General features: G+C 30.5%; 2 protein-coding genes across 8 annotated transcripts; one reads left to right on the forward strand and one right to left on the reverse strand.

Annotated features, from left to right (window-relative positions):
- Positions 1-1848: 1848 nt before the first annotated feature.
- On the forward strand, positions 1849-12333 carry LOC107959674 (agamous-like MADS-box protein MADS1). Of its 5 annotated transcripts, none has more exons than XM_041114372.1 (9): positions 1849-2535; positions 2612-2847; positions 10542-10623; positions 10784-10845; positions 10918-11029; positions 11138-11179; positions 11455-11496; positions 11609-11788; positions 12114-12333. In XM_041114372.1, exons 2-8 carry the CDS (start codon positions 2621-2623, stop codon positions 11756-11758), a joined length of 717 nt encoding a protein of 238 aa, XP_040970306.1. In that variant the 5' UTR covers positions 1849-2535; positions 2612-2620; the 3' UTR covers positions 11759-11788; positions 12114-12333. The 5 variants fall into 5 exon arrangements, with proteins under 5 accessions (XP_040970306.1, XP_016751271.1, XP_040970307.1 ...); XM_016895782.2 differs by having other exon boundaries at positions 10918-11017; XM_041114373.1 differs by lacking the exon at positions 11455-11496.
- A 3077-nt stretch (positions 12334-15410) lies between these two features.
- Positions 15411-23620, reverse strand: LOC107959673 (probable galacturonosyltransferase 15). Of its 3 annotated transcripts, XM_041114375.1 has the most exons (6): positions 23038-23620; positions 22700-22743; positions 20693-20846; positions 16470-17051; positions 16077-16379; positions 15411-15974 (listed from the first exon to the last, which is right to left on the reverse strand). In XM_041114375.1, exons 3-6 carry the CDS (start codon positions 20744-20746, stop codon positions 15690-15692), a joined length of 1224 nt encoding a protein of 407 aa, XP_040970309.1. In that variant the 5' UTR covers positions 20747-20846; positions 22700-22743; positions 23038-23620; the 3' UTR covers positions 15411-15689. The 3 variants fall into 3 exon arrangements, with proteins under 3 accessions (XP_040970309.1, XP_016751270.2, XP_040970310.1); XM_016895781.2 differs by lacking the exons at positions 22700-22743; positions 23038-23620 and having other exon boundaries at positions 20693-20865; XM_041114376.1 differs by lacking the exons at positions 20693-20846; positions 22700-22743; positions 23038-23620 and adding an exon at positions 17647-18340.
- Positions 23621-24949: the final 1329 nt, after the last annotated feature.

Consider the following 24949-nt stretch of genomic DNA (forward strand, 5'->3'; position numbering starts at 1 on the left):
GAAACAAACGAATCCTTAGTCAAATTATCAGTTTAGGCATTAAATGATAGTTTAAGGAGAATAACTCGACCCTTGACGTGTATGAAAATTTCTAGTTTAAAATTTGATGTAGTGCTTTAAACATGCTTCTTGTTAGATCCAAGCTCATATTTAATGTCCAAGATGATAGTAGGTTGATGATGAAATTTAATTGATATGATATTAATAATATTTAAATAGAATGAAATTAAGATGTTAGATAGAATTCGAGCTGTTTAATGCTATTTATTTATTTTAGTTGAATTGAAAATTAGAGTCATGGATTCAGTTTATATTTCATGGTTTTTATTGGGAGTTTTGTGGTGTGATTCTCTTTAATGATATATAATAATATATTATTATTTAAAAATTGATTTTTTTAAATATTAACCCCAGCAATTGAATTTTAACTCAAATGAATTCGGTCTGGAAGTTTGAATTTTGATAATTCATAAATAGCATGATTTTAATGAATGTTGTATCAGGAGTTAAATCGTATTTCCTTCTCTATTTAAAAAATATACAAATTAATTCTAATACTTTAGTTCAAAAAGTATATTGGTCATTTCTGTTAAAAATTTCATTAATTTGACTGTTAAAAACTAGCGCAACTAATGAAATAACTAGACAGTAATATGTGAAATTTCACGTGTATTGTGTACATCATGTTGATGTATAGAGACTAATTTTCAATAGTGAAAATGGATTAAATTTTTAACAAAAGGACTAATAAATAGGAGATATAATTAAGGTTGGTTGGGGTGTGTGTTTTTTTGCCCCAAAAGTTAAGGTTGTAATGGAGTTTGTTTGAGGCATTTATTTTCTTTTTAACACTAAAAAAAATTTAAAATAGGTATAAGTTGTAAATGTAATTGCTTGGAATGGTGGCAACATACCACATTAAATTGGGATTTGCAGCATGCACTACATGCAGAAGAGCATAATCCAGTTTATAGCATAGAAAAGGAATGATTATTGGAGGGGCATGCCTCCTTCAGGACCATCACTATGCTTCCTCTCTTTTCTTAGCCTTTTTAACCTAATGCTGGAGCTCTCTCCACGTGCCCTAACCTCCTTGTGTTATGATTTTGAGTTTTTTCTTTTCTAATTTAGACCTGCAATTTTTTTTTTCATAAACTAATAGCACCACTATTATTTGATGTACTCTGTTGTAGAAATAATCATTTTGTTCTAAAATGTCTTCAATCAAATCTAAAACACCAAATTAAAGTTGATGGAATTGGTGAAAATTTATGTAAGTAAACCCTTAACTGCAATCAATATAATACAACTAAAAAACACATGGGAAAGTGCAGTTTAAGCTATTGTCTAAGATAATTTTATCTGTGTCCATTGAAGGAAGAGGATCAAAGTATGCAGGCAAATTACAGTGCTACAAACATTTCCCACATGCACCAGATGGTTAGAATCTAAATTTTCTTTTTAACTAGAAGATTTGATTAACGGTGCATACAAAGAAAGAAAGAAAAACCAAGGGTAGTGGGTACTGGCAAGTTGGGGCCGTGAGAGTGGAGGAACCCACAGTGACAGTGAGTGGTACATATTTTCCCTTAACCAAAGAGGAGGACATAGAGTGCACCAAAATTATGAAATCACCTCTTCTTTTATTTACCATAAATGAATCACAAAGAATAGAAGGTGAGCAGGGTTCACATGGCAGTCACCTTCACTCACGTCACCACCTGCACATATTCTAATAATGTAAGAGAGAGAGAGATAGTGTCAAGCTTTTCCCATCAATAGGGTTTGAGGGTCACCAAAAACCAAACTATAATGAGAGGTCCCCAAAACCCCAGAATTTCACAAGGCTAATTATACCATGGGAGCCTATCTAGTTTTGTTTTTCTTATATATTTGGCGTAAGATGTTTTGGTATTCGATACTGGTATTGGGTGTGGACTAAATCTAAAGTTGAGGTGGATTGAATACTCAATCAAAGATTTAATTCAACTTATGTTAGTGTTATTGATGGAGTAGATTGAATGATATGCCAAAGTATGGGGGTGTGATTGAAGAGAATGGTGGTAGTGAGTTTCCAAAATACCCTTTACCATCATCATCCATCACCTATCTCTTTTTTCCTATACAAGAAGGAAATGGACGGTTAATGGAATCTCAAAGTGAACATCAACCATCCTTCTTTAGCATCATCCCTTTCTCTTTCTCTCTCTCTTTCTATTTTTCCAATACAAATTCACCTAAGAAAATTATGTACTTTCATAAATACGTATATAGCTTGCTTTAGAGAGAGAGAAAGAGAGAGAGAGAGAGAGATTTCTACTAAAGCAAAAGCAAATAAAAAAAATGAAAAAACCTTGTGTTGGGTGATTGTTAAAGGGTCAATTTTGTGTCTATAAATGTCTATCTGGTAAAGCAGAAAACTGCCTTTTTTTTGCAACACAAAACTGTAGCTCTACTTAACCTATATTCATCAAAAGAAGGAGAAGAGTTGGAATTCAAGAGCTTAGCCTTTCTCATAGTTCAATTCCTTGCCAGGTTAGAGCCCCTTGTGGTGTGTTTTTGTTTTGTTTTTGGTATTGTTCATCAATTCCTTTTTTGCTTGTTTTTTCAGCTTTGAACCATGGAGTTCCCTAATCTAGACCCAGAAAGCTCTTCCCAGAAAAAAATGGGAAGAGGCAAAATCGAGATTAAGCGGATCGAGAACACCACTAATCGACAAGTTACCTTCTGCAAGCGCCGCAATGGACTGCTCAAAAAGGCCTATGAATTATCTGTTCTTTGTGATGCTGAGGTGGCTCTCATAGTCTTCTCCAGCCGTGGCCGTCTCTATGAATATGCTAACAACAGGTTTCACTTTTCTTCTTCTTCTATGTTCTGCAAATTTGTTTGATCTTTTTCATTCCATTAAAGATAACCTTTTTTATGAACTTTTTGTTGTGCAATAAAGCATAAAACATTTAAGACTTCCAACATTTACTTCTATAAACCTTTGATTATGGGTTGTTCTTCCTTTTCTTGTATGTTCTCTCTAATTTGTTTGGTAGCCATGCAGATGATTTCAAGTAAATATAGCCCTAGTTTAAACTTTAGGGTTGTAAAGATATATATATTTATATATATATAGCAGTGATTGGTGAAGCTGAAAGCAGACTCTCTTTCCTAAATTCCTACCCTTCTCTTTTCCTCTCTCTCTCTCTCTCTCTATCTCACCACATGTCATCTATCATCTATCACACCTTGCAGAAAAGTTTGCTAAAACAAAACTGTGTCATGCCCTCATTAGCTCACTCTTTTAGATTATGGAATATAAAACAGATGTTTAAAACCCCAGATTTGTTTTGTATAGATTAGTCATTTTTTGTCCCTTTTGTTTCACACTTTCAATCCGATGATGACAAAGTTTCAAGATAATAGGTCTAATGGATGTGTGACAAAAACTCCAGTCAAAATCAGATATTAGATTAGGGTTTTTTCCCCTAAATGGGTTGTTTCACTCAACAAACCTAAAGTTGGCCTGTCATAGACTAATTGGATACCTGGAAATTTTGTCTCCTTCTCTACCCATTAATCTTCTTATCAGCTTTCTTTAGATTTGAAGAGATTAGGGTTTTCTAAAAAAAAGCTCAGATGGGAATCTAAAACAAATTTCTTTGACACAAATTGAAAAGGAATCCTACCATAAGTCAAGGGTTTCCTTTTCTTTATCTAAAGCTTAGCTGTGTTTCCCATAAGAATCTTTTTTGATTTTCTTTCCTTCTTATATCATTGTTTGCTGTCCCTTTTCTCTTTAATCTTTTAATCTCAAACTTTTCTAGTTAATTTCATTGCTTCCCTTCCATCCCTCACTTTCTCTGTTAAAAGAGGAGAGTTTTCATTGATTGATACATATCAAAATGATCATCTAAATTGTCGCATTTAGACTACACAACCAACAAATCCTATAGAATACCAACAAAAACTGAAGTATATTTGTTCTATTATATAATATGTAAGGTAAAATAGTAAAGAAAGGAGAAAATTCTAATAGCTAGCCTAGCAATACGTGAGAAAAGACGGATAGAAGCAAAGGGTACGAACCAATGGGATTCTCTGCATGCACTTTCTTGGAGCCTGTAGCATTTGCCATTGCCTGCACCTGCAACTGCAACTGCAGCTGCTTAAATTTTCACTCAACATTTCATAGTTTTCATGCCTTATTTAATAGTAACCCCAGAGTTAAAAAGGAAGGATAATAATATTATTAATAAAGGGGGTTGTTTTCTTGCTGGGGTTAAAATCTCGGGGTATTTCAAGAGAGAGAGGTCATTACATGTTGTGGAATGGGGTAAAAAGCAACTCACATTTTTCATAAATGATAAAAACACATAAAAAAGTAAAAGGAAAAGGATCACAACCAATCATATCGAGGGATCTTGTACCAGAGTGGCAGAGGTAACCAATGAAAAGCTCGACAAATTTAAGGAAACAGCTAGCTGCCTCCCTTCTCAATCACATACAACACTTTTTGCTTTACTTTTTAGACTGCAGTATTTTTACCTACTGCTGCTTCACCTTGCCTAATTCATTTTTTTTTAATTAAACAAATAGTTTTAGGGTATGTTATGCTTCTTTATTTGCATTATTTAAAAGGAAAGGAAAGAAAGTTTTTAATTTATAAAATGTTTATTTCATTGTTAATTATGAATGCTTATAAATGATTTCGTTATTATATCTTATTTTGCAAGCAACCAAATATCAAAAGCAACTCCTTTCCTTTCCTTTCCTTTTCACTCTTTTACCAGTCTTCATTAATTTTGCAAACAAGAGATTTCTTTTTTTGTTAATCTTCTTTCCCCCTTTACTGTTTATCTAATGTCGAAATGTATGCTAGAATCTGTTAATTGCATATAATATCAAGCATTCTTTTTAAGTAGAAAAGTGAAAAGAAATTACAGTTCTTTTTTTTATTAGGTTTTGGGGTTTTGGCTAATTTAGCATTGTTGTTTCGGTTTAAAATTGCCTTTTAAAAGTTACGATCGGGAGAAGTGTAATGGAAAAAGGTGGTCTATTAATTTCGGACTGTCAAAAATTATTTTTAAAAGTTAAAACATAATATTAGAAAGCAAAAATAATCCATCTTATAATAATAAATATTAATTTCATCCCATGAATACAATTCAAAATTTTTAGAAGAAATATAATTACTATTAAATTGATTAATTTAAATGATATTTAAGTAAGTTAATTTAAGAATATAAATAATATAATAACTATTATCATTACTTCGATAAATTACTATTAAATTCATGCATCTATGTAATTTAAATATGACTAAAATAACACATCATAACATATCAAAGTTTAAAGTGAACTCAGTAAACTACAAGCAATAACATCCCTTGTAGCTTCCATGCATTTCACAACAAGTGAAAATGCATTCATCATTGTCCCAACATGTAAAAAAGAGATAATAAACATTCATCATTGTGTGAAAGTAAAGAAAGCAAGCAAACATATATAAACCGTCAAACGTCATCAAACATAGGTGACACTTATAAATGTCCAATGCAAACTAATATTCGAACATAACAATTGAAAATAAAAGAAACTTAGCGAGATTTGATAATGCATATCTTATGACCCAAGAAGGCTAGTAAATTTAGAACTCTCCCCCGTTTCAAACTTAAGCCACCAAACTCTTATCTCATGAGATATGGATAAAAACACAATTGCTTATCCTTATTGACCAATAACTTCTGCGAAAAAAAGTATAGTGTATTTGGGAAAAACTTTTTTGGGGTTCGAAATTATATTGTATATTTTTATAATAGTAAAAATATAATTTTACTATTTTAATAGCCTATATCTTTATAATTTTTAAAGAATTAAATCAATTTTTTATCATTTTGAGGGGCAAAAGTACAATTTAACCATTATTATTTTAAATTTTATAAATTATAAAATGGCCTAAATGAAAAAAAAATTATTTTAGGGGGCCGAGTCCCTTGCCATCCGCCCCTCTAGCTTCGCCACTGAGTGGACTAGCTTTTGGAACTTCCTCCAACAAGCTAACAAGCACTTTGATAACTTATGATATGCCACATGGATCATTCATAGGAGTTAGGCTCAATGTAGCTTGACTCATATTGTCAGCAGCATTGCATAGTATATTAATTTGGCTATATAACTTTACAACCCCTCTTGCATTTGAGGGTTTTTTACAAGCCTTAATATGGGAAGATCCCACCTACATGGATTTTCTTTTTTGACGTATATCAAGAACATATTGTTCAGGCTCAAGTGGCCTATCATGAATTTTCTTCTTCATTTTTTTAGGTGTCTCATTGTATTCATCCTCAAATAAATCGCTAAGGAATAGGCATGAAGAAGGTCTCCATGCTTTGCAATCAATTGCAATTATCCTCATGAACATGTGGTCTAAATTTCCTTCTAATCCAGGATCAGAGCTTGCAACTCTAAATTTTAGAGGTTTTAAGGACAACCTATATATAAAATAATGGTTTAATACAAATGAGAAAACCTTATAAATAAGAGAAATAATAATTACACAGGAAAAAAAATAAAAGTAATGTACCTTTAGCCTACTCTTTCACCAATCTTTTAGGCATCAACTGTTCTTTTTATAGGATTTTACCCTAAACTAATATATTTCTCTTTAAACTTTTTCCATTCTTTTTTCAATAAGCCCTCCTTATTTTTTAATTATTTTTGTGTACAAGTCTTACTCGTTTCATTATCAAATTTGGCAACAATTCTTAGTTACCTTTCTCTTTTGAAATGAGTACTAAGTTTATTGTCATTACTTATCTCCTTAATACAACGATCACAAAATATTATTGTCAACCTCCTATCTCATATTATTGCTTTTGCCTTTTCACCTTTTGATATTTTACTTGCTTCAACAAGCATAACACTTTTCATCTATCACAATAAAATGGCTTCAGATTTCACTTCTTTTGAGCTAGTGATAAATATCAACAAGAATAGATAGGGTCCATAAAGACCCGTCGTTGATGAATGGTATATACAAGAATAATATTTTTTTTTCGAGAAATATACATTATTTTATCTACATTCTTTCATTTGGCTTCTTAATTTATTTTCTTTCTGTTTGCCTATTTTATTATTTAAAAAAATTATTGAATAAATATATATTTATAAGTAAAATTTAATAAAAATGATTAAAAATTCATATTTATAAGAAGACAAAACCTTGAAAGTGCACTTAATTAACCCACATGTAAATACGGTTTATAGTTAACATCAAAATATATTATGCTTTAATTTTTCATTAATTCATTATATATATATATATAAGTAGCCTTCCAAGTTGAGCATGTTGCTCAATCTTGGGCTTCCGGGGGACCCCCACATATCTATAAAACTAAAACACAATAGATTGCTAAAAAAAAAAAAAGAAGTAAAAAAAGCAATGATATTTGGCAAGTACTGCATGCACAAAGCAAAGCCAAAAAATGTAGGTAGGTTTATTGTTTTTACAGTAATAGAGCTTCATTGATACCAAACTACACAGTGCATCTGCTAAACCCTTACATATTCAAGATACAAAAAAAAATAAAATTGAAGGATGAGCAAAGCATACCAAACAGCTCTGCAATCTTGGTTTAACAAACCAAGAAATAGCAACAAATTTAACTCATACTGACCTTGAACAATTGCTCTGCAATTTTGATATAGCAAAAGGGTCTGAAAGTTTCAAAATGGCAGCAGCAGCTGGAATCATGATATAACCTTCCATTACTTCATTTGTACTTGGGTAGATAGAAATGATTTAATAAGGTGATATCACCCCAAAACCAAAACCCAAATGCACCCAGCACTTCTTGAAAGTGCTTTTGGTTGCAAAAGCAATTTGTTTGGGATTGCTTTTACAGTGCACCTCAACTGCAATCTCAAATGAGTTCCAACAAATATTAAATTATTTAAATATAATGTATTGTTACATTAAATTATTTAAATATAATTTATTATTATATTTTAATTTTTTTAATATTTTATATCATTAATTTTACAAATAATTTATATTAATTACTTAAAAGTATTAAAATTTTATATATCATGTATCATTATATTAAATTGTTTAAATATTATTAATTCTATTTTTGCTTTCCAATATTATGGAAATAGACATTAACTTTTTACCATAATTTTTTTACAATAACACCAAACACTTGAAATTAATAAATCACACTTTTCAATCGCATTTTTCGTAAAATCCTTTTTTCAACTGCGACAGGAATGAAGAATTAGCTCTGAATTAAGTTCATTTGGTAGGAAAGAAAACATGAAAAAATTTATTTTCTATTCTAATGCATAAAAAATAAATTATTTCAAATTGGAATGATAAGGAAAAAGAAATGAGAGGTAAGTGTGCATGTTCAAAATTATGCATTTTACGAAGATTTTATTTTTTTTCTCTTATTTTTTAACTCTACCAAATAATAAATAATTTTTTTTTTCAAATTTCCATCCTTCCTACTAAGCCAATGAAAAGAAAATTTAATAATTCTTTTGATTTTTCTACTTTCAGTTTTTTTTATTCTATCTAGCAATGTATTTAATTAATTCATTTTCATTTAATCAATTTACGTTTATAAAAATTATAAAGTTTTTGGCTTTCAACTTGCTACATTTTCTAAAATAAATATTAACTATTTTTTTGTTTTTGTTATATTGGTGGTCTATTTTAGTTACTGTGTTCATAGGTCGGGTCGGATTGAACCTAATTATGATATTAATTTTATATTTGTCTAAGTTCGGCTTGGCTTGAAATATGGAATTAAAATTTTGTCTAAAGTCGCCTATATTTGCAAAAAAAAATAACTCAAGCCTATTTTAGGCTTCGCCCATATTATTTTTAATTTTTTTTTAAAATATTTATATTATTTTAACTTAATAATTAATAATTATTTTTATTTTTATTTGTTAAAATTTTTATATAATCATCTTAGCATTATTTTAATGTTTATATTAGAGTAGTATTATATATTTAATATAGATTTATTTTTTGTGTTATAAATTACATAATATTAAAAATAACATAATATAATTTATTATAAACTTAAAAATGGGCCTGGTTGGGCTTTGAATGTTCAAGTCCGAGCTCAATCCATATTTCAGATCTAATTTTTTTACTCAAATAGACCTTTGGACCTAAACGGATAACTTTACTCATGAAGAGATTTAATAGTATGCCTTATTTCTTTTAATAAGTTTTTTTGGTTACTATATTAAATATTTGCCACTTAATTAATATGTCAGCCGGCGGAAAAGGGTGTGATAATTTCATTGTATAATTTTTTTTCCGAAGATGGTTTCTCATTTTTTAAAGAAAATTTTAGGGACATGATGCCACATTTGGTATTTATTCATTTATAAAATGTTTAATGTAGTAATAATACCTTGAAAATATCTAATGTGGTATTTGAACTATCAATATATATTTTGTTAGGGCATTTATATTTTCGTAAAATGTCCAATGTGGTACATGTATTTTGAAAATGTCCAAAACGACACCTAAATTATCATTATATGTTTTATTATGATACATGGTATTAACACTATTATTGAATTGCTAAATTAGCCAATGAAAATTTAACACGTAAATTTTTTTTCAAATCATCAAATCCACATGGATAATTGTTTTATGTGAAAAACTAAATAAAACAAAATAAATTAAGTTAAAAAAATAACTAAACATATGGTTAATAAAAAAAATACACTTTCATGGATAATAATTTTAAAAAAATAAATTAAAAGTATATTTTCAAATGGAAAACTCTTTATTTAGTTTTTTTTATCAATTATTTATTTATTTTTGTTTTATTTAGTTTTTCATATAATGTTATATATATTATCAATGTAATAATTTAGGGAAAAAAATTCTACTTGTCAAAATTTTCATGGGCTGGTTTAGCAATTCAATAACGAAGTCAACATTAGGTACCATAATAAAACACATTTTGATAATTCATGTATCACATTTGACATTTTATAAAAGTAGAGGTATCATAATAACACACATAGACAGTTCATGTAAAGTATTATAGTGTACATTTTCAAAGTAGAAGTACTATATTAGACATTTTATGCAAGTACACATTGTTTTGATTATATTAATATTTCAAACTTATAAGATTTTCTTTTTATTTAAAAAAAAGATTATATTGTGTGAATGATCTAATTATACAAACTATTATGATGTTTTGTGTAACATTGAAGCTTATAAAAAGCTCATTCTGAAGTGCTTTTCCATCTGACCTCTCCCAAGTGATGTGTTATAACATTTAAGAAAACACCCTAATTTTAATATTGCATTATTAACTTATGGCTTTGTCTATGTATTCAAGAAGAGGCCTTCACATTTTCCTAAGATAGGGTAGTTGAAGTTATGTAGACTGTTGTGTGCTGAAATTATGTAGTATGAGAAACCTCGGTTTAAAAGTAGTTTCCACTTGTAAAAATGGCATTTTCAATTGACTACTACTTGGCATTCAAACAACTGGAACTATTGCTTGCAGTGTGAGAGCAACAATTGAGAGATACAAGAAAGCATGCTCAGATGCAACAACTCCAGGGTCTGTGGCTGAAGCCAACATTCAGGCAAGTCCATATTACCTGATTTACTAAATCATTGGCTATCACTTGGTAGGGCATGAGAGGATCCTATTCCACTTGGTTTTTGTGTCGTTTTCTCATTCTCTTAACTCACTCTTCTTTCTCTTTATATTATATGATACTAATGTTATAAAAATTACCTCAGTTCTACCAGCAAGAAGCAACCAAACTCCGACGACAAATTCGTGATGTTCAGAACATGAACAGGTCTCCTATCAATTTCTCTTCTTCTTCCTACACTCTATATCTATATCTATATACGAATGATGTTTGTTGCAGGCATATCCTTGGAGAGGCTCTGAGCTCATTGACCTTTAAGGAACTCAAGAACCTTGAAGGCAGGCTGGAGAAAGGCATTTGTAGAATCAGATCCAAAAAGGTTTTTGTTTTGGTGTATATTAAAATCTTTCATTCTTTCCTTCCATCTTAATCTCTTTGTTTGTTTATTATATGGAATAAAATATCGTTATTCACTCACCACATTCTCCAACTCTACCAGAACGAATTACTGTTTGCAGAAATTGGATTCATGCAAAAGAGGGTAAACTTTCATCCCTACTTGGTCTATTTATTTATAGGCTAGTTAACTCAAAACCCGGTGTATAGCTGGTTTAGAAGCAATCTTGAGTATGTTAATTCATCCATCATTAGCTTGAAAAAGAAAAAAGAGGATTGTATAAATTGATATCCTCAAACCCCATTGTAGTTTCATCTTCAGAATCTTTAATTTGTTAGACACTATACAAGATATAAGTGATAGCATAAAAGTCGTCGTCTTAATTATTAACAGCTGTAAAATGGGTATATAATTTCTAGGAAGTTGAACTGCAGAACGATAACATGTACCTGCGAGCAAAAGTAAGCCTCTCTGCCTAATGAATAAGCCTCTCTGCCTAATGAATTTCAACTATAGATGGAGATGTTGGGTGTTGATCATGATTAAAATAGATGCATGGATATATGGATGCAGATAGCTGAAAATGAAAGAGCGCAACAACAATCAAACCAGCTGATACAAGCAGCCTCCTCCTACAATCGCAACTTTCTGCCAGTAAACCTGCTGGAACCCAGTAATAATGATTACTCCAACCAAGACCAAACTCCTCTTCAACTTGTATAAGCTTCTCTCTTCCACCTCCATCTATTCAAGGTTAGAACCCATTTTAATTATTTGCTTAAAATTAAGCACTTTGGAAGAGGATGGTATATGGAACAACTACTTGAAAAGCTCCCTATAAACATATGAGTTTTGTTATTAGTATTAGCAAGTGCATGTATGTAGTCACAATGCTGAATATTTGCACTAAACAGTCCCTGCCAATTAATGCATATAAATTAAGTTGAGAAGGCTATAAACTTTGAAGAATTAAACAGTCGCTTGCTCATTTTCCATATTCATAATTAATATTCTCACATTATTATGCATATATATATTTCTTTCTCTGCTTATTATTTATTTTTACTTTTTGGTGCAGCTGACATGCAAGCAGCAGCCTCTAATTTTCTACCAACTTTATCTCTGGTTAAGCATATATATATATCTTATAAGCCATGCAAGTATATATATATATTTATATATGGTTTATAAACAGTTGAAAGCGTAGTTGTTGATTGTGATGAATGTAAGGAACTTAGGTTTCAGTACTGGACTCCTTTTTAACTGTTATATTGCAGGAAAGGTTTATTTTTGTATTATATATGTTTCTTAAAACTCTACATATAGTTTTCATCCCTTCTCTCAACTACTTTGGATATATTTGTTCAATTCAATAACTAGATAGATGGAGCAGTTGCCCTTTGATTTCAGCTTTTATTTTTTAAACACTTGTCAAATTTTTAACCCTATTTATGAAGTTTATGGTGTATCATAGATTTTCTTTTAATTAAATATAAAATTTAAAGTTTGTTATCGCTTTCTAGTCTTAAGCCCTTTGTTTCCTTAATTATAAGTTATTAGTATCTATACTTCTATAAAAGAAATAAAATAAAAAATCAATCCTCTTAATTTTTTTTAATTTAAAAGCTCTAGTCTGATCATTATCATTGTTAGTAGTTTCTATAAAAATTTATCAATTCAACAAGTTTATTTTTCATTAATTATATATTACATCAGGGGTTGGCAGGGCCCCGGCCTCCCTAAAATGGAAATGTTATTTTGACCCTTTAATATTTTTAAAATTTTAAATTAATAAATATAAAATTACACTTTGGCCCTTAAAAATGATAAAATTTTGATTTAATCTTTTAAAAATTACATTTTTACTATCATAAAAATTACTTTAATTTTTGCCCTTTAAAAAAATTTTCTAGCTTTGCCCCTGATCATATTTGGTTAGCCTAATTAATAAGTCAAGTTCACAAATTTTATTGACAAAAAAAATTCACAAATTTTGACAAAATACTAACAATGTTAATAATTAGATTGAGATTTTTAAATTAAAAAATTGAAAGAACTTAATTTTTAACTTTTTAATTACTTGAACTCAATCTTAAATAAATCATATCGAAATAACTATAACTAAAAGGATCAAATTAATACTATGATTGGAATATATTTAGATATTTTTTCAATATATATATATGTCTTTGGATAAAGTTACACATGATAAAGTTTAAGTCAAAATAAATTTAAAACAAAAGCTACTCGTGATATTTAAATATGATGAGACTCTAACTTAAAATTTAAGTAGTCAATTATGTTCCGATAGTAAACAGGAATGATGAACTTTAGGTTTCGTTCTAGTGCAAAATTCAGTCACTACCAGTCGTACTGGTGCTTATCAATTAATTTCACCCATGCTAGTCGAAATATAATGTATTGATTAAATTTAAAATTTTTATTATTTATTTTGAATTTATTGAATTATAAATTGTTATATGAATGGTATAGAATAATCTTATTATTTAATTTATGCAATAATTTTTTGCTTATTTATTTTTAATTAGTTTAATAATGGATTATATTTGTGAAGTTTATTAAAAAATATTTTATATAATTGATGAGTATTTTATATTGAAGACTTATTTAATCTTTTTACTTAATATTTGTATAGGTTTTTTTATATGCATATATCAAATATTTTTAAAAATAGTGACAAATTCAAAAGATGCATTGAAACAAACCAATACTAATAGAAAAATAATACGTCCATCGATACAATACTAATTACTTTACTTACGATTTCAAAGTTTTCGATTTCAAGCAAGGCTTTATTATTATCGAATTTGCTAAGAAGCTATTACTATAGCTCAAGTAGATGTAGTTGGATTTTTTGTAATTTAAAGTTTTTAGATTATGGTTGCTTATTTAGTTAAATGTGTTGGTATAATATTGGTTAGAGTGATTTTATTCAATTTTATAAATATATAAATATTGTGGTTACATATATTGCGATGTTATTGAATGGTATGATCCTATTCAATTTTATTGATGCGGATAAAGATCACGGTTACATGTATTGATATAGTGGATTCATGAGTTAATATTATAATGCCTTTTTATCCTATTGCAATAATTCTTGCTAAGAAGAATGCCCGTGTTATTCCAACTAGTTATAGTTAGTATAATTATCATTCAAATTAAAATGATAGTGGAAATCATTATTTTTCGATCTATTATTCATATAATTAGAAATACGATAATTATAATAAAAAAAACTTTCTAATTTACTAAAAAAACACCATTGTTATTGATTGTTATGATTCTATCCAATTTTATATATAGATTAGAGTGATGGCTTGAACTAGAATCCAACTAAGGCTTCCTTTGGATGCAACTGCATCTCAGTACGTTGGTTTTTTAAGGCTAAAAAAAATTGTAACTGAAATGTTAGCAAACGCAAGGGTGTTTGGAAAGCTTTCTTCAGTGCGTTGAAAATGCATTTCATCTCACTAGAGTCTCAATTCCAGACTGGAGCTAAGATTTAAAGTGATAAAGTTGTAGCTAAAGGCAAGCAAAAGAAGGGAAAAAATATTCGTGAATCAACCAAAATTTTCCCTAAAAATTATTTCTCTAAAACCAGACATAATAAAAAATAGAGGTATACTCAAACTTTGATTAAAATTATATTTCGATCACCCAACTTTTAAAAGTTACATAATTATTAAATTGTTACGTGTTTATCACTCATCCATTAACTTTTGTTAAGAAAATGACATAACAATTTAATTTAAAGGGTTAATAAAAAGTTTAGCCCCTGAACCATAATTAAAATATCAATGTGATACTTTTAATTTTTTCTTAATAATAATTCAGATATTTTCGAATTTTGTTGTCTAATATTTTTTTAAAAATAAAATCTTTTTGCTTGGTTTCTCTTTGTATAAAGATGGGATTATTTTAGGTAATTTTAGTTTTAATTTTATTTATTTATTTAATGTACTTCCTTTTCTAAAAAAACTTTTCTGGGATCAAATTAGTATATGTTTTAAATTTATTCATTTATTTTTAATATTCTTTTAAATTTTTAGGATTATTATTAAAAAAAATTAAAAAAATTAAATTAACATTTTAGTTATAACTCAAGGACTAAATTTATCATTAACCAACCAAAATGTAAAAATTTATTAATAACTTTAGTGACAATTATGTAACTTTAATAAAAATATAGTTTTAATCAAGGCTTAGGGGCATTAGGTTTAGTTTACCCTAAAAATAGGGGCTGATACGCAAATTGGCTCTTCAATTGATTGAAATTAAAAAAAAAAAAAATTCACAATCATGGCTGAACTACAATTTGTGAAGCAATAGGTAAATCATGGGGAAAAAGACATGATAAAAGTAATTTGGATTAAATGAATGTTGTTGAACAGCTACATTGTTTATGCAATCATATATGTTGAAGATCCTTACCATATCTTACTTAAATCATTAAGTACCTTCATCTATTTTCTATTATGGACATGAAAGTTAACGATTTCCATACTATGCAGAGACTGAAGCCAATACCTTCTTCCCTCTGCTTTGGTTCCGAACCGTGTTACTGCTGGTTTTCATGGTTCCGAATCTGAAATGAGTACATCATGGTGCCAGAGAACTTTGTCCTCTGGCCCTAATGCAAAACCCTACATTTCTGGATAAAGCTGTTCGAGAAATTTACATGTCTACTCCACAGGCTTCGTACTTCTGGAGAACCGATCTCAAGCCATGGCTTGGCAGGGCCATTGAAATGCAAAACAGCAGCAGCCTCTAATATCTGTCCTCCAGCAGATGAGGAACGATACCCTAAACCAGCCACTTGCCATAAAGGGTCAATAGGATGCACGTGCCCTTGGAAAGCAAGTAAGCTTGGCGGAAGCACTCCTGGTTGCCATAGTGTGAACCCCGAGTTGAGACTCTGTAAAGACAGATGTATATAGTACGATTCCAGCAGTTACATGGACAGTAAAGCAACATTAATCACCAAATAACTGAACCAGCAGCAGACGAATTTACTTACGAGTTTCAACCATTTATGATAAGAAGATGTGATGTTGCTCCTCCTCCAGGCTTCAAGATCGAAGATGTTCATACCAGAAAGCCATGCACAACTATCTTGGTCGAGGTGAGATGGAATTACGGGGTGTGAAAAATTCAAGTAGTCCTTGTATTTCCTTCCTGGACAGCAGTTTTCTCCACACCATGAGTCAACGACGGCACCAACGATTTTCCCATTGAGATCCAATGTCCACAAAGATGATATGTCATGTTGTACTACAACATCATCGTCCAAGAATACTATCTTGTTGAGTTCCGGAAACAGCTGTGGAACCCATGAAAGTTAGAACATTTCAATGCCAATTGAATTTCAAAGTTCAGAACAAATCAAATGCAGAATTTTAAAAGTAATTACTTCAGGGATATAAATGCGAAGATGATTCATAAGGGACAGGCAGCTAGGGCTTAAAGCCTCCAAAAAATTTTGATGCTCTCCTCCATAATCAAGGTCGTTTTCTTTCAGATTATTGTAGTAATGACTACAAATCAAGTGATGTATTTCCAACATCTGCTTAACTCCAACATTCACCTCCTGAGACCAATCATATTGATGTAATCCCTTAACTTCCACTACTGCTGATTTCAGCGTATTTGTTGCAAACCAGGCATGCATTGGGGAGTACGTTTTCTTGTCTGTTACTATGTGAAACACCAGTTTTTCAGGATTGGCTGCATTTTCAACTGTAGAGGATATCACAACAGAGGCGGCCAGGACATTGTCAGTCAGAAGCACAATATGGTTGAAGGATGTGTCAGCAAGGCGAGAAACATGTTCCGGAGGAGGTAAACAAGAGCGGGCCATTGCATTTACAGCATACTCTTCTGCCAATTTCAGGCAGAGGCAATGTAGGCTCTTTGGAACACCCCTTGAAGCTAAATACCAGTACATTAACTCACGCTTCTTTGCTGACTGGACCTTCTGCTCCATACCTAAAAGCTGGAAATGGATGTACTTTGACTTGTTAGAGGAATGTTTGAGTGTTTACATATATTGCAATTTACATACTAAACAAATTACGAAATATAAAATTTATTCACATAATTTAGTTAGGCCACTCATTGTAATAATAAGCATTCAGGCCATATGTATGCAGAAAGCACATACAAGCAAATACAGACTACAAACATGGCTTAGCGAGTAAAATCAAACCAGAAGGCAATATATGTGAGATAACATAAATATTTACTGCAAGCAACAAAAATTAGCAAAACACTTGGGCGTCTTCAATTGGATTCAGAAGTATGGGAGGAGAAATTCTGTCAAAACTATTTGTCAAATTGACATTTCAAAAGAACACGAAATTTTCAAAATTAGTAGTTACATAATTTTAAGGATATAGAAAGAGAAGTGTCAAAGCACATCACGAAATTGTTCCTTTGAGATTATATTGATCTAGCAAGTCCTATAAAGTTTGTGCAGCGAAACCTGTGAATCACTGCTAGGAAGTAAAATCAAACTTTGAGCTAATAGGAGAGGAGATAAGACCGCAGTTCATATACAAGTTGGAAATCACTTAAAAGCCTACTGATACCATTGGCTGATTCAGGTTGTCTTATTTGGAACTCTTAGTAAATATAGTGGATAATGCAGAGAGGATTTGAGACACAGTGCGGTGGATACTATGGAAGAGGGGTTACACAAGGGAGAAGGATGATGGTCTTCATGTGCTCAGAGATCAAAACAAGAGAGGAGACAGGAGAAATACTGAAGGTCAGACAAAAGGGTTGTCCCAAAGGATTGAAAAAGAAAAATAAAAGACATAATATATAAAGATGTCTCCATCAGTTGACAACTTAAAATTTTGGGTAAGCTTGGGCCCTACCATACATCTAGACATGCATACATAGACATACAATCATGCATGTATATGATACACGAGTGTGTTAAGCATCCAACCTAAAACCAATTGGTAATAGGTGAAGGGCCCTAACTTTAATATAGGACCACAAGAAACCTAATAGTTAACAGATGTGGCCATGTGGGGTAACACAACTTAAAGTATCCGACCTAAAATAAATTGGTGATAGTGGCAGGCCCCAACTTTAATACAAGACCACAGGATACCTAATACTTAACAAATGTGGGATAACACCACTTGGCAAAGCACTTTAGAAGGATGCACTTTCCATCCTGCCAATAACTTGACACAGAAAGGTAGGTATAACAGATGCCATTAAATTTGACTCAAGATTACTTGGGGATAAAACAGGTAAGATAGAAGCAGTGAAAGCATAAAACAAAAATATATAAAAAATATATATCTATTTGCATGATATTATATGATAAAATTCCCTCCTTACAGAATTCAAATGTAGGTGTTCCGTCCAAGTTCTCAAGAATGTTATTCCACTAGTAGACACTGTAATTTATACAAATTTTAGATATTTTTGTTGGTTATAGGAATCTCACCGATGCCAAGAATAAAAAGTGGCTTTTTTTTTCTTCCCAAATATTTGCCAGACATCAATAATCAAATTTCCCAGGTAATTAATGTGTAAACACATAATTAATGGATGTATAAGAAACAGGAAAAAGATGGACATACTAGTGATCATTATATGCAATTATATCTGATTGATTGCCAGCAACAAATAGGATCAGGTAAGTTTAAAGTTATTTCAGAAAATAACTACACCAGCACATGAACCTAGTAACTAACTGCTGTTTCTGTAAGGTCATGAATTTTAAGGTCAAACACCTTCGAACATGTGGTCTCAAACTAACAAAAATCAACAGAGGCATATAAGAACTAGTTAGAGCAAACCATTCTGACGCCAGACAACAAATTGACTAAAACCCAAAAGAAAAGCCTCATCATCGGTGTCCTATAAAAGCATTTTACATCGAAAAGTAAACCATTTGGCAAAATGGGATAATCCAAGTTGCTGGTTATCTCTAACTTTGAAATATACTTACATTTCTATAAAAGAAACACTAGTAAGATGCGCATGAACTTTACCAACACCAGAAAACCTCAGTACAAACAAAATGATGATTAGGTCCATCAAATGCAATTAGTGGTTAAAAATAGAAAAGAAAAAGTTAGAAAAAAATACATAAACATAACCCCCCAAAGAAATTTTGGATTTATTAACTACAAAATAAAATGCAATAGTCAAGCTAAAGAGAAATGCAAGCAACCTTAGCTCAGAGAAACCTATGAAGAATACTTCAAGAGGAAAAATACTCATTAGTTAATTTTATACATATCTTAAGGTATAGTAATTTGCTGGTTTAAGTTACACAAGAGGAAAGCTGGTAGTAGTATCAAAAGGATACTTTCATCCTGTTGACAGATGTATCAACTGCATCACATGATTTACCAAGAAGCTAAAGAAGAGTTGCACAGAGAAATTACAGATCCAGTTCATTTAGAATACGGTCAAAATGCAGATTTTAAAGAGGAGCAGAATGCTGTAGTAGTACCAGTTGTACTGGGGATAGGAGGTAATAATAATCTATATCCAAATAATTAAGTATGGCTTACAAACTATAGCCAATAAAGACATAGGTCAAGATAAAACGGTCTAGAACATCCAAATTTCAAAACAAGCGCAATGCATAAACTTTGTCCACATTAAATACATTTCGTATGCAATTTTCAGACTTTAAAGACTAAATTTAATTTTTCAGGACTCTGGCGTTATGAACCTGAAGTTCCATACTGAATCCGTTTGAAAGTAAAAGACAGTTTTTTTTTCTTTCTTTTTCTTTTTTTATGAAAAATAAAACTATAGTGCCTTGATAATTAAAATTTGATGCTGATTTCTGATGGTACAAAATTTAGATGATCAAACAAGATTTCAGGTTTTAGAAATTTTCTGAAGTTACTCTAAAACAGTCTTTCAAACAAGCCACCTAATTATGCTTTATCCCTTACCTTCTTGCCCTATTTTCATTATGTCTAATAGTCCGGTCCAAATCTCAAGTTTCATTCATTTTAAGTCATAAGAGGCCTGTTCATATAAATACCTACTAACAAAATAATATATGGTCCCATTTATAGTCATAGTTTCTTTCATACTTCTCTAAATGAGTAGAACTCATAACTATCTCACTGCCTAAGTTTTCCATTTTCACTTCCCCCTTTTGTCTTCAGGAAAGATAACCCTACAATCTTTTGAACATTCTTTTCTTTTTCCTCCGTCCTCTATTTCAATTTAAACTGTGATATTTACTACTATAGTCACATAAGACAACCGTGTAGTGAGTGATTACAGTATAGGCTCTGTAATTTAAGAACCTTAAAAATTCCTCATATATTTGTTATTACGGGGGTAGAGAGTGAATTCTTAAGCATAGCCTTGATTCACATAAATTAAATCAGAAATAAAAAAAGCATAATAACAATATAAGTACTACTACTTAGGATGTTTGAGTCAATATATACTATTATAGCCTTACACACTAGTACATTATTATGTAAAAATATTTAGGTAGCAGTATTGAGCTACGGTCTCTATAGAAAAGACAACTATCCCATTATCAATGAAGTAGACAAATTGATACTAATAACTGAAAGGAAGAAATGGATGTGCACGTGTAAAGACAAGAATAAAATTGTAAGAGTAAATTACCATGGCCTTTGTCTTGAAAGCAAAGGCCTTGATATCTTGTTGTTTTGACGTCATCTCCTTCACAAGTTCACTGAACGTCTCAAGTGAACCCTCTGTTCCCCCATCAACAATGTTGCCATCTTTCACTTCGATTAGTGCCCTTGTCAGTTCTTCTCTGAGTTTCTTTGTGGCACATGCATAAACATGACAATCACAAACTAAATCGTATATGATTTATTACAAGCTAGGAAGTATAAACAGGAAAACGTAATACAGGACAACATGACATACAGACAAAACGTTTCAGAAAACTTAAGACACAGGTATGCTAAGGCATAATAATAAAAAATAGTTTATATATAAATATAGAATTAAATTTCAAAACGATACTTTCCAATCAAATGGGAACATGCAAATAGCCTTTTAAATTTTTTTCAAAACCAATTTTAAATTTAGAAATTTTAGCCTTAAAAAAACTCATTAAGGTGCAACTCTAAATATCTCAAAAGCCCAAAACCTAGATCATCACAACCCAAATATTCAACAAGGAATTGTTATACTTGCCTCATTTTGTACCTTCCTCTCTTGTTTTTATCGCTGTAACATATTACATTGATACTTCGCTTTATACTTGCACTGTTTCCAACATTTAACTCCATATTTTTGTTATTTCTTTCAATTTTCTTTTACTTAATGGATTTCAAGCATCTTATTTCTTTAGAATTTTTAGTTCTGCACATTACTCAGCCCAAATTTGGGAAAATACAAAAGAAAAACATTCATGACCGTGTTCGGATAGATTCAAACATGTGTTAATCATGCTTTAACATTATCTATTTTATTATTTCTGACATGTAACTGCATGTCCAATACAAATTCCGTCATGTTAGAAGTAGACACATATTTATCCTAGCATGAGTGGCCATGCTTCATAGACTACAAGCCTTAAAATATTTTATTTTTCGACAGTAACATGTTTAATACCTATTTCGCAATATCAAAATTTTCTGAGTCAAACATGTATTATGCACCCGGCATGAAGTGTTCATTCTATAAAGACTGCAAGCCTTTCAAATCGTTGATTTCATCAAACCGTGTTGACGTTCATAACGACTAAAGATGACCAAAATTTAGTTACATCAATATGAGCTGCTGCCAGGATTACTTTTTGACTTCTTCAAAACCCAACAAAAGTTCTACCACTTTGCTAGTTTTCGTTGAGAACATAGAGAAAAAGCACAGAGTTTTGACAACAGCAAATACTCGTCCGACAAGTATTATAATATGATGATGTTAGGACAACTGATCTAGTGTCCAAGAAAGAAACTAATGGAAGTGTATTACCGACAGTTCCTCCTAGATATACTTCTCGTTTATCTATTTTATTATTTAAGTATAATATTTGTATATTGACAAATTAATAATTTATATTATATAAATTTTGATATGGTCATATATTTGTGTTATATTAATGTTACTTTTTTCACATCTTATTTATATTATATTTTAATTACTTTTTCAGATTATTTTATATATTATATAAAAATATTTTATATTATCAACTAAATCACAAATGAAATAATAAATAATTTGGGTTCAAGTCTAGAGTTAAAAATTAGTTTCAGATTCAATTTCTCAAAAACCCCTGCCCCTGGTCCGCTGTATCCCTTATTAAAAAAGGGAAAAAAAAAAGGAACTTTTTCCGTATCATTATTACCCTATCCTTATCCTAGACAATGACAACGTAAATGTTGGCAAATGCTAGAAAACAAAAAGTCCGCCAAATTCCAAAACTACCCCCAACATCATGACACAGATGGCAATCTAGTAGAACAAGTTGTTTCGTATAGCCTAGCATGACTCATTCGGATTATGTACTCTTTCCTTTGCTTGTCTCTATTATTATTTCATACAGAACATATAAAATAAATTCAATCCAAACAAAATAGATAAAAATAGATAGAAATCCACTTGATAAATTAAGATGGCTCATTTTTTTATATAAATTTGTATCTTAATTATACTAACCTGAGATATGTAACCCCCGCTAAAAAGCCTCCATCCTCTACATTCTGCAAATCCCATTAAAATAAAAATAATTAATTTTAATTTTAAAATTTCAGTTGTCTGTAAAATAAAAATAAAAGACATAGCCTAAAAGGCTAGGAGGAGGGCATTATGTGTAAGCAACAACTATTGCATGTATTGCATTTCAAACAGTACAGTACAATTGAAAGACGCAAAGCAAAGGTACAACACCATCAAAGCAGGAATTCCTCAAAAAAGTATTTTCCGGAGTGAAAAAAGATAGTAAGATTCAGTTAAAAAACGAATTGGATTCAGAAAACAATAGGAAATTAAATTACCGATAGGGGAAGAACAAGAAGAGGAAGAAGCAGATTCAAGAACCAAGAAGGCAATTCTAACGAAAAGGAAAGGCAAAACGATCCCCAATACCAACACAACCGGCAACAGCGTTCGGCTCGATAGCCGTCCACGCGCAGCCGCAGCACTAGTTGCTGCCACCGTCGCTCCTTTGCTCCCTCCTCCTTCACTCGTGTTCGATATCGTTGCTCTCTTTATCCCTGTTGCTGATATGTAGAACTTGTTTATTTTCCGTCGATTTCCTCAACTTTCTCCTCACTTCCATTTAATCCAAACAAAGATCCACTCGATCATTGCTCAACACTAGCATTGAAATCTCAAGAAGAAATTATATTTTTAATTAAATTTTCACGAAAAGAAACAAAACATAAAAAAAAAATTAAGAAAAGTTTTTGAGAGCATTATAAATAGTATTAAGCAGTAGTACAGAATAGCGAGAGTGTGAAATGGCAATGTGATTATCTTGGTGGGAGTTTTTTAGATAGGGGCTTGGTTTTATGGTGGAATTATGGATTCGCCCTTCATATTTTAATTATTCTCACCGACAGACAGAGAATCAGGTAGTGGGTGAAGCTTGCTGTTCCCCTTTTGCAATTTAACTAGCTGATGAGGAATTGTTATTATGAGGGCGATCCTAGCTATCTTTTGGTGCACCTGCATTTAAAAAAAACATCTCGGATATTAAGATAAAAATTAAAATTACGTTTTCTTATATATATTTTTAAATTTTTTTTTATTTTCCTAAACTTGTAATTAATTACTCGCTACGCGCTAAAATATAAATTTATTATATGTTATTAAATATAGAAATTCTATTATATAGAGGTATGTTTAAAAATAAAATATAATGAATAATAAATTGTTTGGTTTGAAATTAATTAATAATTATATGAGAGGTGATTTTAGGGGTTGGCATAGTACCGGTCTCTTCTAAAATGAAAAATTATCATTTAGGCCCTCTAATTTTTTAAAAAATTTTAAATTAATAAAGGTAAAATTGTACTTTGACCCCTAAAATTATAAAAATTCGAGTTAATCCTTTGATATAAAGATATGACTATAAAAGATTAAAATTTCATTGGGTCCCCCTAAAAAATTATTCTGGCTTCGGCCATGAATAACACATGAAATATTTACAATATTAAAATGAATAAGAATTAGATTAACTTGTAATACTAACTTAATCGATAATAGTATTAATAAGAAATGCTAATGCATGCGTATGCGTGTAGAAATCACAGATTTAGAACACAGATTTGTGTTTAAAAATAACATATAATAAATAATGAAACGTATGGTTTGAAACTAATTAATTATAATAAAACATGAAATATGTACGACATTAAAATAAAAAAATAGATTAAATTTTGAGTAAATGAAATTTAAACACATAAATACATCATGTTAACAATACTAAATGCACTACAATTGTTTATCATGGTGTTGTTATCAAACTAGAGGCGAAGCCAGAAATTTTTTTAAAGGGGCCAAAATTAAATTGTAATTTTTACGATAGTAAAAATGCAATTTTACTATTTTAATAACCTATATCTTTATAATTTTTAAAGGATTAAATCAAATTTTTATCTTTTTTAGGGGGCCAAAGTGTAATTTTACCTTTACTAATTTAAAATTTTCTATTTTAGGGGGTTGAGCCCTGCCAGCCCTCTGGTTTCGTCCCCATGTCGAACGTGAGTTAGTGTCGAGTTTACTTGTGACACCAACTCAATTAACAACATTATTAATACATATAATTGATGTAGATAATAAACTGTGCATATTAAAACATAAGTTTTAAGGTGTAAGGTAAAATGTATAGTCAACTCTCTCTATAACAGTCGCCCGTTATAACAACGTTCACTATCATAACTAAGTTTTTAGTAGAATCGATTT

Source organism: Gossypium hirsutum, chromosome A05, assembly GCF_007990345.1.
Source record: "Gossypium hirsutum isolate 1008001.06 chromosome A05, Gossypium_hirsutum_v2.1, whole genome shotgun sequence".
In the NCBI taxonomy this organism is placed as follows: Eukaryota; Viridiplantae; Streptophyta; class Magnoliopsida; order Malvales; family Malvaceae; genus Gossypium; species Gossypium hirsutum.